This window comes from Heptranchias perlo, chromosome 3 (genome assembly GCF_035084215.1).
Source record: "Heptranchias perlo isolate sHepPer1 chromosome 3, sHepPer1.hap1, whole genome shotgun sequence".
Taxonomy (NCBI): Eukaryota; Metazoa; Chordata; class Chondrichthyes; order Hexanchiformes; family Hexanchidae; genus Heptranchias; species Heptranchias perlo.
This window is the reverse complement of record NC_090327.1, coordinates 71906107-71920169: the sequence shown is the minus strand read 5'-3', so window position 1 is coordinate 71920169 and position 14063 is coordinate 71906107. Positions and strand designations below refer to the sequence as shown.

The following is a 14063-nucleotide window of genomic DNA, read 5'->3' as shown; positions in this document are numbered from 1 at the left end:
TCAGAGAATGGGACCTCTTGACTGCTGATTGAGATCGACAGCCAGAAGGTCTTTTTCTTTTATTCATTCTTGGGATTTAGGCGTCTCTGGCATGGCCAGCATTTATTGCCCGTCCCTAGTTGTTCTTGAGAAGGTGGTGATGGGCTGCCTTCTTTTACGGCTGCAATCCGTGTGGTGAAGATACCCCCACAGTGCTGTTTTTGGCACTGTGATTTTTGACCAAGCAATGATAAAGGAATGGCAATATATCTCCAAGTCAGGATGGTCCTTCTAGGTGGTGTAGGTCACAGCCCCAAATGTTGTACTATCCAGATGACTACCCTATTTAAGTGCTCTGGCCATTAAGGGGCTGAAATTCCACTCCTGCTACATTCGAGGCACTGCCAGATTTTGCTTGACACATTTTACGTTGCCAATGCACAGTAGGGACTGTCTAGATTTTCCACTGTCCCCTCCTATTGATGCTGCTGGTAAGCATTTGTGTCCCCCTATTCATTTATTTTGCTGTATACAGCAAATTACTTTAACTCTCTCATTTCCAGACACTTAGCATTGTGTCATTAATAGAATTTCTCCTTTTACTCATTCTCAGGTTGTGGATGTTGTTGGCAAGCTTAGTTGCCCTGAGAAGGTGGTGATACAATGTGGCTTGCTATGCCACTTCATAGGGCAGTTAAGAGTCACCCACATTGGTGTGGGACTGAAGTCACATATAGGCCAGACCTTAAAAAACATTAGTGAACCAGTTGGGCTCCATGATCACTTTTACTGATACCAACTTTTTATTTCCAGATTTGGTTTAAACTGAATTCAAATTTTCAACCTGTGATGGTGGAAATTGAATATTCTTTGGATTAGTTAGTCTAAACATCTGGATTACTAGTCCAGTAACAACCACTAGGCAATTGTACCCTCTTCTCTACTTATGTAAGTATTTAGATATATAATACATGCACATTCCTGGTATTAAATGTATTAAACTACAAAGTATATTCCCTTTCAGATGTAACCTGTGGCTTTTTGCATGGTATTTACGCAGATTTAAAAATATATTTTTGTGCTTATTGTTGCTAGGGAATGGAAATTTTCTTTCCCCCCATTTAGGCATTCAGTGTCAGCTTGGCCACTCTCAGGTTAGGAATAGCATGGCTAGATTATAGTTAAGCTTCCTCTGTACCATGCCAATCATGTAACTAACCCTTGACCTCAGAAAAACAACAGACAGTTTGACTTTTCCCTTTGTGCAAGATTGCAAATGTGTGCCAATTATGGAATCTTAGGATGAGGACCCACACTCACTAAAAAGAAAAAGAAACACTTGCATTTATATAGCACCTTTTACAACCTCAGGATGTCCCAAAGCGCTTTATGGCCAATGAGGTACTTTTGAAATGAAATCATTGTTTTAATGTAGGAAACACAGCAGCCAATTTGCACACAGCAAGGTCCCACAAACAGAAATGTGATAATGACCAGTTAATCTGTTTTAGTAATGTTGGTTGAGGGGTAAATATTGGCCAGGACACCAGGGAGAACGTCCCTGGTCTTCTTCGAAATAGAGCCATGGATCTTTTACGTCCACTTGAGAGGGCAGACATAGAGGACAAACTCAGTTTAACATCTCAGCCGAAATTCTAGAAACTAAGTTAAGACTGCCAAAGAACATTTCATAACGCAGGGAGAGAAGACTTTAATCCCATTGGTTTGGGCTAGATTCAAACTCAGATGTTTGAGGTGAAATGGTAGTATGCTACTCAGTTGTACTAATATAAGCATTTAACTTTAGAGCTTGTTTGAGGACATCCCCTCCAGAATTTCAGTTTCTTTCTTGGAGAAGTTAACTAAATGTTATGAAGAAGCTTCAGTTGTACAGATCTCAGACCAAGATGTCACATATTGTATGTATGATACACTAATTTTTTAAAATATCAAAAACATACCATCACTTAGACCTGCAGTGTGTACCATCTACAAGAGGCACTGCAGCAACTCGCCAAGGCTTCTTCGACAGCACCTCCCAAACCCGCGATCTCTACCACCTAGAAGGAAAAGGGCAGCAGGAACATGGGAACAACACCACCTGCACGTTCCCCTCCAAGTCACACACCATCCTGACTTGGAAATATATCGCCGTTCCTTCATCATCGCTGGATCAAAATCCTGGAACTCCCTTCCTAACAGCACTGTGGGAGAACCTACACCACGTGGACTTCAGCGATTCAAGATGGCGGCTCACCACCACCTTCTCAAGGGCATAAATGCTGGCCTTGCCAGCGATGCCCACATCCCATGAATGAATTTTTTTTAAACTTGTAGGTTGTTTTCATCATTTCAACTAGACCTGGAGCAATCCAAAAAAAGTTATCAGAGCCTACTGCAGCCCACCAAAATGTAATTCAAAAGGAATTAATTTTATAAAGAAGTTTGATGCGGCACTATAGAAATGCAAATATTATTTAAGAAGGACTGCTTTACCCATTAAAAATTGGTTGCAGGGCAATCTGAGGCTAAGTGCCAAGAATCCCAGCCCCCAGGGACAGGTTTGCCCCTTCAGTCAATGAGACAGGTTGGCCGGTCAATCATCAACAGTATCTGGAAGTAGTGCAGACCTGCCTGACTCAGGTTTCGGATTGCTGAGTCTGCCACACAGGATCAACTATATTCCAATCGTCCATCATGAGGCACACTCAACCCCAAGGAAACACTGCTTACCTCTCATTCAAGGACAACAGTCACTTGTTGGTCATTAGACAACTGACAGCCGCAGATTTGAGTTCTTGCTAGGTGGATAGCAGGTATCAGGAGCTCTTCATGAGTGGCATGGTGAACAGCCCAACTCATTATAAAGTATGTCAGTGCATTTCCATCAGCCTTCTGACTGCAGCATGGACACACACCATACACACTGCTAAAAATCTTAAAAATGTGAAACCTGACCCCAACCCGCCGTGAATATGCCTATTTCTGGTTTAACCAGGGCGGGTTGGGGGGCGGGCGAGTAACCCGCTCTCGAGAGGCGGGTCAGTAATTCAAATATGTTAATGAGGCTGCGTGCCTCAGATTTTAGTAACCATTTAGATTTAACGGCTGCGGGCCGGATTTCCCAGGGCTTGAAAAACCCGGCAGCTGAAGGGAGGCAAGAACTGCCGGATCCAATTGATAAGTGCTTTTCCAGCACTGCTTGTGGGCCAGAAAGAGCAGGAGTGCTTCCCCCCGGCACCCCAAGCTAACCTGCTGTGATCTCTCACTCCCCTCGATCGACCTCCCTCCCTGCAATCTTCAGACCGAACTCCCCTCCGAAGCCCTCCCCCATGATGTCCAGGCTGACCCGTGATCACCAGGCCAACCCTGGTCTCCTCCTTCCACCCCACGATCTCTTCCCTCCCACAATCACACCCCCACCCCCCCACCACCCGTTCTCTCCCTCCATCCTCTCTGGACTCCGGCTGCGGCCTTCAAGCACAGACCTTCCCGCCTGACAGCCGGCCTCTCAATCAGGCTGACTGCCGACAGGGAAACGGACAAAACAATTTCAAATGAGGTTCTGCCAAAATTAAACGCAACCCGTATTTCTGGGCTGCTTAAAGTCGCCCCCGCTCCCTCCCCCCCCACCCCGTAAATATTGGGCCAATAGAGTACAAAAGCAAGGAAGTTATGCTAAGCCTTTATAAAACAATGGTTAGGCCCCAGCAGGAGTATCTCTTTAGAGCAGAGAAGGTTACGGGAAGATTTGATAGAGGTGTTCAAAATCATGAAGGGTTTTGATAGAGTAAATAAAGAGAAACTGTTTCCAGTGGCAGAAGGGTGAGTAACCAAATGACACAGATTTAAGGGAATTGGCAAAAGGACCAGAGGCAACATGAGGAAAAAAAATTTACGCATCGAGTTGTTATGATCTGGGAAACCCGGCCCGCAGCCGTTAAATCTAAATGGTTACTAAAATCTGAGGCACGCACCTTATTAACATATTTGAATTACTGACCCGCCTCTCGGGAGCGGGTTACTCGCCCACCCCCCAACCCGCCCTGGTTAAACCGGACGTAGGCCTGTTCACAGCAGGTTGGGGTCAGGTTTCACATTTTTAAGATTTTTAGCAGTGTGTATGGTGTGTGTCCATGCTGCCGTCAGAAGGCTGATGGAAATGCACTGACATGCTTTATAATGAGTTGGGCTGTTCACCATGCCACTCATGAAAAGCTCCTGGTGCCTGCTATCCACCTAGCAAGAACTCAAATCTGCGGCTGTCAGTTGTCTAATGACCAACAAGTGACTGTTGTCCTTGAATGAGAGGTAAGCAGTACCTCTCGGCTGTCGTGCTGAAGACTTGTGCTCCAGAACTAGACGTGCCTATAGCCAAACTGTTCCAATACAGCTACAACACTGGCATCTACCCGACAATATGGAAAATTGCCCGGGTATGTCCTGTCCACAAAAAGCAGGACAAATCCAATCCGGCCAATTACCCCCCATCACTCTACTCCAAATCATCAGCAAAGTGATGGAAGATGTCGTCAACAGTGCTATCAAGCTGCCCTTACTCACCAATAACCTGCTCACCAATGTTCAGTTTGGATTCCGCCAGGACCACTCGGCTCCAGACCTCATTACAGCCTTGGTCCAAACATAGACAAAAGAGCTAAATTCCAGAGGTGAGGTGAGAGTGACTGCCGTTGACATCAAGGCAGCATTTGACCGAGTGTGGCACCAAGGAGCCCTAGTAAAATTGAAGTCAATGGGAATCAGGGGGAAAACTCTCCAGTGGCTGGAGTCATACCTAGCACAAAGGAAGATGGTAGTGGTTGTTGGAGGCCAATCATCTCAGCCCCAAGACACTGCTGCAGGAGTTCCTCAGGGCAGTGTCCTAGGCTCAACCATCTTCAGCTGCTTCATCAATGACCTTCCCTCCATCATAAGGTCAGAAATGGGGATGTTGGCTGATGATTGCACAGTGTTCAGTTCCATTCGCAAACCCTCAGATAATGAAGCAGTCCGTGCCCGTGTGCAGCAGGACCTGGACAACATCCAGGCTTGGGCTGATAAGTGGCAAGTAACATTTGGGCCAGACTAGTGCCAGGCAATGACCATCTCCAAGAAGAGAGAGTCTAACCATCTCCCTTTGACATTCAAAGGCATTACCATCACCAAATCCCCCACCATCAACATCCTGGAGGTCACCATTGACCAGAAACTTAACTGGACCAGCCATATAAATACTGTGGCTACACGAGCAGGTCAGAGGCTGGGTTTCTGTGGCGAGTGACTCACCTCCTGACTCCCCAAAGCCTTTCCACCATCTACAAAGCACAAGTCAGGAGTGTGATGGAATACTCTCCACTTGCCTGGATGAGTGCAGCTCCAACAACACTCAAGAAGCTCGACACCATCCAGGACAAAGCAGCCCGTATGATTGGCACCCCATCCACCACCCTAAACATTCACTCCCTTCACCACCGGTGCACTGTGGCTGCAGTGTGTACCATCCACAGGATGCACTGCAGCAACTCTCCAAGGCTTCTTCGATAGCACCTCCCAAGCCCGCGACCTCTACCACCTGGAAGGACAAGGGCAGCAGGCACATGGGAACAACACCACCTGCACATTCCCCTCCAAGTCACACACCATCCCGACTTGGAAATATATCACCATTCCTTCATCATCGCTGGGTCAAAATCCTGGAACTCCCTTCCTAATAGCGCTGTGGGAGAACCTTCACCACATGGACTGTAGCGGTTCAAGGAGGCAGCTCACCACCACCTTCTCAAGGGCAATCATGAATGGGCAATAAATGCTGGCCTCGCCAGCAATGCCCGCATCCAATGAACAAATCGAAAAAAAGCAGTGTTTCTTTGTGGTTGAGTGGGCTCCAAGATGACATGCCTCATGATGGAAGATTGGAATATAGTTGATCCTGTATGGCCGACTCAGCAATCCAAAACATGAGTCAGGCAGGTCTGCACTACTTCCAGATACTGTTGATGATTGACCAGCTAACCTGTCTCATTGACTGACGGGGTAGATATGTCCCTGGAGGCTGGGATTCCTGGCACTTAGCCTCAGATTGCCCTGCAACCAATTTTTAATGGGTAATGCGATTCTCCTTAAATAATATTTGCATTTCTATAGTGCTATATCAAACTGCTTCATAAAATTAATACCTTTTGAAGTGCAGTGACTGTTTGTATGTAGCTGGACAAGCAGGGATTGTCTACCAGTGCTCCATCCTGGTAAGCTGTGCAGTTTAGTTAGTTAAGCACCAGGGCACCATTACCCACACTTGGGGGTCCCCTGACTTCTTGCCCACCTGCGCCCAAGTTCTCTGTAAGTGGGGTAATTTCTCTACTGGCACAGAGTGTGCACTAGGTAGCAGACAAACAGAAACTAATTATTTGGATTCATTAGTAGTTTAGATTTTTATGTATCGCGATGGCTTTCTGCAGACATCAAATATCAGGCTGGCCAAAAGACTGAAGTTTCTGTAACCTTTCCTCATAGCTCAGCTCCTTTACATTTGAAATAATTCAAGCTATTAAAGCCATCACTTTTCTACATGCAGCTGACTGCCGTTTTGCGAAAGCTCTGTTTACTACAGTTGTTAATTCAGATTTGTTCCAAATGTTCAATTATGCAAAATAATGTAAATAGACCAACTTTGACATGAAATTGGAATGTGATGATATTGGTTTCAAAATGATTTCCAAAGCAGGTGAATTGTAATCAGGATAGTGCCAAGATCTGTATCCCAATTCCAGCAATTTTACTCTGGTAATTTGGTATTTCTATGTATAATTTTGAACCATGGTTTTCTAAAATCCACACTTAACTGATATTATCACGTTATTAAACATTCATAAAATTCACTAAGGAAAAACCACTTTAACAAAAACAAATTTGACTTAAAAATCTTCGGTTTGATTTCTTCATTTTGATATTATAACAGTACATTTGCAAAATAACATTGAATAAATCAAATTATTTTTTGATCAGGGTTAAGCATTAGGGTTAATTTGGAAGATTCCCCATCTTGTGTTTATGAAGTGTTCTGGGGAACCCAAATTACAATTCCAGGGCTTGTAGCACTGAACAATACCTGACTGATAAATGAAAACTTCTGCAGGTAACAGATTTCATCCACATTGTATAGAAGTGAAATAAAAACAGAAAATGCTGGAAATACTCAGCAAATCAGGCAGCATCTGTGGAGAAAGAAACGGAGTTAACGTTTCAAGTCGATGGCCTTTCGTCAGAACTGTATAGAAGTGAACTGATCTTGGAGTGCACAAATTGACAGGTGTGGGATTGATGGCTATTTTTAAATTTGTAAGTAAAGAGATTTCTTACAGACCAATTCAAATCAGCTAGAATGGATCAGGAAACATTTCACCGTAAGCTTGCTTGAATAGCAGCAACTAACCTTAAATGGAAAACTCAGTGTACAGACTCAAAGGACCATTTAGAACCACCTACATCTGTCTCCCTCTATTATAACGTCTTTAAACATTTGCATTGTACAACAGACACTTTTAATTCTGCTATGTTGGTAGGAGATAATAATAGGGCTCGGTTGATGGTAGAAATTGTAAAACTATTGATAACTTGTGGTGGATCAAAAATATTTTGCTTGTTAAAAATGTTCGACATATTTAAAACACGTCATGGACTTGTTTGCAAAGCTTTAATTGTCGAAGAATTGTATTATTTGTCTTTTTTAATAATGTTACAGGATTGCTAACCATTAATTGTCAGTATGTGCTGTTGTCTAATAGAATAAGGCCCGCTCCTGTAGGATTGTTTAGCCAGTTGGAGCCCAGTATTTGCTCTTGATAATTAGTCGGAAATCTATAACTCTAATGATTCATTTTATGCTTCAATGTACCAACAGCATCAGAAATTGTTACAGGAACTATCAGCTCTGTTAGTTTGATTATCCGCGTACCTGGCTGAGGAAACTGGAGTTTGAAGAGAAATAGTTATTTTGTATATAAGTTGTTAACTTGTTAATCCTGTCTCTATTAATAAACTCTGAATTAAAATGTGCTTATAATGACGCTTTGAATGTATTATCTAAATACTCTACATCATTTATACCACATTTTGTATTTTACAGACCAGTGTCTGATTATCAAGAATGTAATTTTCAAAATGTCATAATAAAATGTTTGCCACAGATCATAAACTTCAGCTTTTTATTTCCCATAACGTGTCAGCCTTTCTGATTGGCTATTAATAAAAATAATTAACAGACTTTAGACTGGATGGGTGCATCTGAGTGTATTATAGCAGGCTAACAATGCGTTAATGATACAATAGGTAACATTGAAATGGAACTGGGTGAAGTAGAAAAATGTATCAAGACATGCAGCCATAATTACATCAACTACTGTAATCTCTCAATCAATTCTATCTGTACATGCAGACCGGGTGGCAAATCATATACCTCTCATAGTACGTGAGGTGAAATCATAATCAATTGCAAAACAAAATAGAAAAAAAGCATCGGTTACATCTTAACAAGCAAATATTTCTCACCCTGCCACTCAAAAAGACACGATCTAAGCAGAATCTATTCCTTGCCCACATTCCTGTCATGTTGTTGCTGTAATAGTTGTAATGGCCAATTCGTTACTCTCCAAATTCATGTATTTAAGATGTCTTCTTATTGAAAAGTATTCCCATTAATGTTCTCTCCACTTAAACTTGTTACAAACCCAGGTATGCTGCTTTGTCAATGAATAGGGGTTGGTGGCGGGGAACATATTCTCCTGGTATAGTGAAATGTTGTATCACGTTTTACCTAAATGTATCCTTGAACAGGCCCGAAAATTTACGGTGAACTGCTCATTCTATACTACTAAATGGAATAGCCAATACAACAATAATTTAAAACTAGCTTTATCATAAATAATTGTACATGTGGGACTGTATATCCAAGTGTATGCACGCCTATTGTGGGATTCTATCACATTCGACAGACTGAGAAATGTGTTTCCTATAGTAAATTTACATATTTTAAGTCTGTTGAAGTAAACAGTGTCTTATATATATATAGTTTATACCTTTATTTATAGTAATGAACCACGCCTCTGCCTGGGCCTCGAGGCCATGAAAACCGTTTCTCTTTTACTATCGCAGCGTCAAAAGTATATTCTCGACAATGGAGGTAAAGTAACGTTAACATCTGTTATCTTATCCTACAATGCAACTCGTTAATTCTCACGGTAGTGTTGCTAACTGTGGCTCGTCAAGACGAGGATGCTGGTAATTATTTCTCAAAGTCTGAAAGTGTTTTATCGTCTCTTGTTTCCAGCGGTACAGTAATTAGTTACCATAGCATCTAATACATAAATGTGCCCTGAGCACACCATTAACCGTTAAACGGAGGATTCAATTTAACACATGATTATATCTTTCATAAGTCATTACATTATGAAAGTCAATGTCACTCATGCTGGGACAACCATAGGATTAGAGTCGCTCGTCGACCAGGGACTCTGTTGTATCCTCGAAGGAATAACAGGCTTAAATATCCTCGTGATTTAAATTAAACAAAACAAAATCAACATGAAAGTAATAAAACACGAGTAGAAAGTAAATATCAGCTAAGCCACGGTTGGACACAGCCATCTATCGCGTAATGATCCGACAACCCAGTTGCGTCTCTCAGTTGGAGACTAGCCGTGGCATTGGAACTTGAAACGGTGAAACTAGTACTTGTGATCCTAGCATATAGAAAAAGTCAGGTAAAGATTATAAGGCCACAAGTGAAAACATGTCGACATTTACAAGGTGATATGAAAGGTATGCTTCATTCCAGTTAGTATTTTAGTTCTATCAATATGTGTGGTGTTTCAAAGTTTTAGTATCGTCGTTTTAGCACTTGAAGAAGTAATTAATCGTTTTATTTAGAATTTCAGTTGCAGTTTTCGTGTTGTAGTAAAATAGTTGGTATATTATTGCCGCGTTGTTACTTGTGGCAATTCCCCGCGGTATTCGCCGATATACATGTAATTACTGCGGTCAAACACAAGGATCTGACATCATTCGGGTTTTGTCAGTCCAATCAGCAGCGTCCAAACCTGTAACATACACGCCTGATGTACGTTCAACTTATTCTGTATTGATGACTTATCACTCCCACTGTAAATAATAATGATAATCATTATAACACTCAAGTTAAACTGGCAAGGGATCACTTTTGTAAAATAAACACGGATGGGGTTTTCGAGATCTGTCGAGTGTTACTTATGTCGGGTGAAAGGAATAAAAACAATTATTCAAACCCAGGTATGGTAAAGAAATATTAGGCAGCAAATCTTGCTTCAACAATGTCTAATTACTTTATTATACAAAAAGTCTGGTGGCTGGGAATAATTCGTAATCAGAGTGATGGACAGCAGAGTGAGAACAATATAAAGTAATGGCAGTGTTGCTCCTCACTATACCCCTTGATTAAAGACACCCAATTATGGCAATGAACAGTGTCGCAATTATGTTCCTTAATCACATCCAGGAGGTTTAATTGCCTTAACGATGTGTTTCATTAAATGAATTTAGGTATTATAGTCGACAGTTTTCATACACAGTTGTTTTCAAATTAACATAATATTAGACATCGTCATGGAAATTGTTTTAATAATCATAATTAGGTGCACCGAGGCTTTGTAATCTAATGCTGAGAGACATTTCATTTGGCCTCGGGCTAGTGAACCCTTCTGTGTCGGCTGCCGTGCTCTTGCTTTGTGGCATAGATAGTTATGTTTCCTGAAAAGTTACAGGTTCTGATTAATCTTTTGATAGTAAGTGGAGCAGAAAATATTCATTCCAGTTCTACCACGTTTAGCCTCGTCTAAGGCATATGGTTGGGGACTGAGGACCAACAGCTATGTTGAATATTAAAACAGTATGGACAACTATTACTTTAAACCCTGCCAACCAGACCCCAGAATCTTGAGGGGTTTTTTCAACCATTCTTTGTGTATTGCCTTAAGTGGTCTCGTACAGCAGAAGGACAATTTAAAGGGTTATATATTTTTTTTAACGAAACCGGCTTCAAGCATTCATAAATGACTCAAGAAATAACCGGGAAAAAGGGAATTATGCAAATTTCCATCAAGCGGAAGAGAACAATTCAGATCCACGCCATATGTCGTTATTCAACATTTTGTTCAGTCACGCCCTCCAATATTTTCCTTTAAAGATGTTTCCTTTTTCGTTTTCGAAATGATAGATTCGAAGTGAGGGTTTGAATCTTCTATCTGATGGACAGCCTATCAGAATCTCTCGAAAGCCGATAATTTCTTTACCGATTTCCCTCGTGCAACGATTATTTCACTCAAAAAACAATTACTACCGTATTATGTCACACTTTTAAGCCCCACATGATGTACAATCCAACCTGTGCCACTCACGCTACTTTTTAATTGCTTATGAAGCAAAAATTGAATAGATGTCGTTTGTTCAAAATATGTTTAATAAATTTGTCTTCCAACACGGATAACACATACAAATGGCTATATATTATAATCAGGGCCAAACTTGTACATCATCACTCTCATACATCATGAGCTGCCAACAGACCCTTTAAGGGAGGCAGTGGCACCAACTTGTCAACCAGAGTTCGCACAAACTGCAAATCAAACACACGACAGCAGTAAAAACATCGCAAGTCCGTTTTATACATACTCTTTATGATATTTATATATTTATATATTGCAGATGGACAGGCACTGTGCCGTCATGCAAACAGAAAGCTCACTTTGGGTAAATAGCGTTTTTGTCATAAGAAACGTAACAAAAATATTTTAACACATCTTAATCTGTACAGAGACCTGAAACACAAATAAAACCGTGTAATGTTACAGTATCATAAACCCCTTTTCTATAAAACCCAACTCGTTCACAGTTAAGAAATAAATTGACATCTAATTCCTTTGTCACAATAAATAATTGATTTCCGAGTTTCCTTTCCATTACCTTCCCAATTGTATATCTAGAAAACAAGAAAAGAAACAAGTTTTATGGCCGTTTGTAACTCTATTTCTACTCCGAGGACAGTTTTGAGAGCACATTGTTAACGAATGCAGTCTGGAATGTAGCTGTATCGCAGCCGTAATCACAGCGTACCGATTTTTTTAGAAAGCACTGGATGAAACTAATACAAATAATCCATAGTAGCTACTAACACTGATGGGACCTCTGAACCAACAAATATTGCTGAGGCCGGGCAGTTTTAACGCGAAGCGTTGTTCAAATCAACCCTTCAAAATGAAAAGATACTCCCCCTCCAAAACCAAAAAAACTTTTTATTGATCCTCTCTCCCCAATTCTTCGCCCAAACTTTTCCAACAATATTTATGTACAAAGAGTCAATTCTAGACACAACCTCCAAACAACAACAAAGTCCGTCCCAGTGACTTTAGACTCATTTTGTTGTCGATTTCCAATTTTGTTTTTTTGCCCCATCGCGATCGAAATTGTTCTTGCTTTTTTTTGTTGTTAAAATTTAAGGCTTGTCGCTGCACTGTTTGCAGAGACTGGACGTGACATTGTTGTAAAGAGCGGCGGTGGCAGCGCACTTGTCTGGACAGCTGGCCGCCGCAGCCGCCGCCGCCGCCAAGCCGCTGGCCGTGAACGTGTAGCCGCCGGCCGCCGCTTGCTCGTAGGCTCCCAAGCTCGGGGTGAGGGCGGCGGCGGCGGCGGCAGCGGCGGCGGAGGACGGCAGCGCTGCCGGCAAGCTCTGGCCCTGGTTGAGATACGCCACCAGCCTCCTCATCTCCTCCAGCGCCTGAGCCTGCATCAGGATATAATTCTTGGCCAGCAGCAGAGTGGCGATCTTGGAGAGCTTCCTGACGGACGGGCTGTGCGCGTAAGGGATCACCGACCTCAGCTCGTCCAGCGCGTCGTTTAAATCGTGCATCCGCCTCCTCTCCCGGGCATTGATGCTGAGCCGCAGGGCTCGCTGCTCCTTGTTCTTCTTGGTCGCCGGCCCGTCTCCCTTGGCCATCGCGGCCAGCGGGCCGCCCCGCTCCGACCCGCTCTCCCTCATCAGCATCAGCTCGCAGCGCTCGTCGCTGTCGTCGTCCAGGCTCTGCTCTCCGCCGCTGCTCTCCCGGCAGGAGGTGACATGGTGATCGGCGTACTGCCCGCAGCCGCTGCCCGCTCGCAGACCCCCTCCTCCCTCTCCCCCTGGCTGGTGATGGGCCGGGTCGGGGTCCGCTTGGTCGAAGCAGACCATCGGGGACTGAGGGTCGGGCAGTGACAGCTCGATCCCGGCGGCCGGGCGGAAAGTGCTCTCCAGCCTTTTAGCGGAGGCGCTGAGAGTTTGGTGAAAAAGATCCTCTTGTGGTCCATTGAGGTGGAGGCTCCTCTCCATTCTCGCCAGATCAAGTCCGCTAGCTGTGATTTTGTTGTTGTTGCATAAACTACTCCTTTGAATATTTCAAGTTGTCCTCCCCTTGATCTTTTCACCACTTGATCCTGATGTCTGCACTTTTTTTAACCCTGTGATCTGTCGCGATGTGCTGCTGCTGCTGGTGGTGATGATGATGATGATGGTGATGATGATGAGCACCTCGTAACGCTTATCTGCTTGGATTCACCTTCAAGATATTTCCGTGGCGATCAGCAGACGGGAGTCTTTTACATCATTATCTCCGAGCAGGTTATTATGAAGGGTTGCCTGTTGGGACCGAGCTTCCACCAATCAGGTTAACGTTTTAATTAATAGGATTAAAACGGTAACAAACAATCCAGCCGGCGAGATATCCCCCCCTCCCTCCCCCCTCTCTAACTGCACTGTCTGGATGGCGACAAGCTTCTCAGCCCTCGATCGCTAAATGTACACATGCACATTATACATATAGATATAAAAAAAAAGAAAACGCGGCTACAGCTTACAGAGTGGCGCTTGGTCCATTATTCCTCCAGCCATCTGTATACACAACTTAACGCATATATTTTCAAGGCTTTTTGTCCCGTTAGAAACCGAACAAATGCCTTCCGCTGACATGTGTGGCGACTTTCACCCATCAATGAGCACACTTAATGCTCCAGTTCTACAAGTCTGC

The 14063-nt window shown here is 43.1% G+C and overlaps 1 protein-coding gene across 1 annotated transcript; it reads right to left on the bottom strand.

Annotated features, from left to right (window-relative positions):
* Positions 1-11449: 11449 nt before the first annotated feature.
* On the bottom strand, positions 11450-13686 carry bhlhe22 (basic helix-loop-helix family, member e22). The gene has a single exon (XM_067975781.1). It carries the CDS (start codon positions 13367-13369, stop codon positions 12500-12502), a length of 870 nt encoding a protein of 289 aa, XP_067831882.1. The 5' UTR covers positions 13370-13686; the 3' UTR covers positions 11450-12499.
* Between the last annotated feature and the right edge of the window lie 377 nt (positions 13687-14063).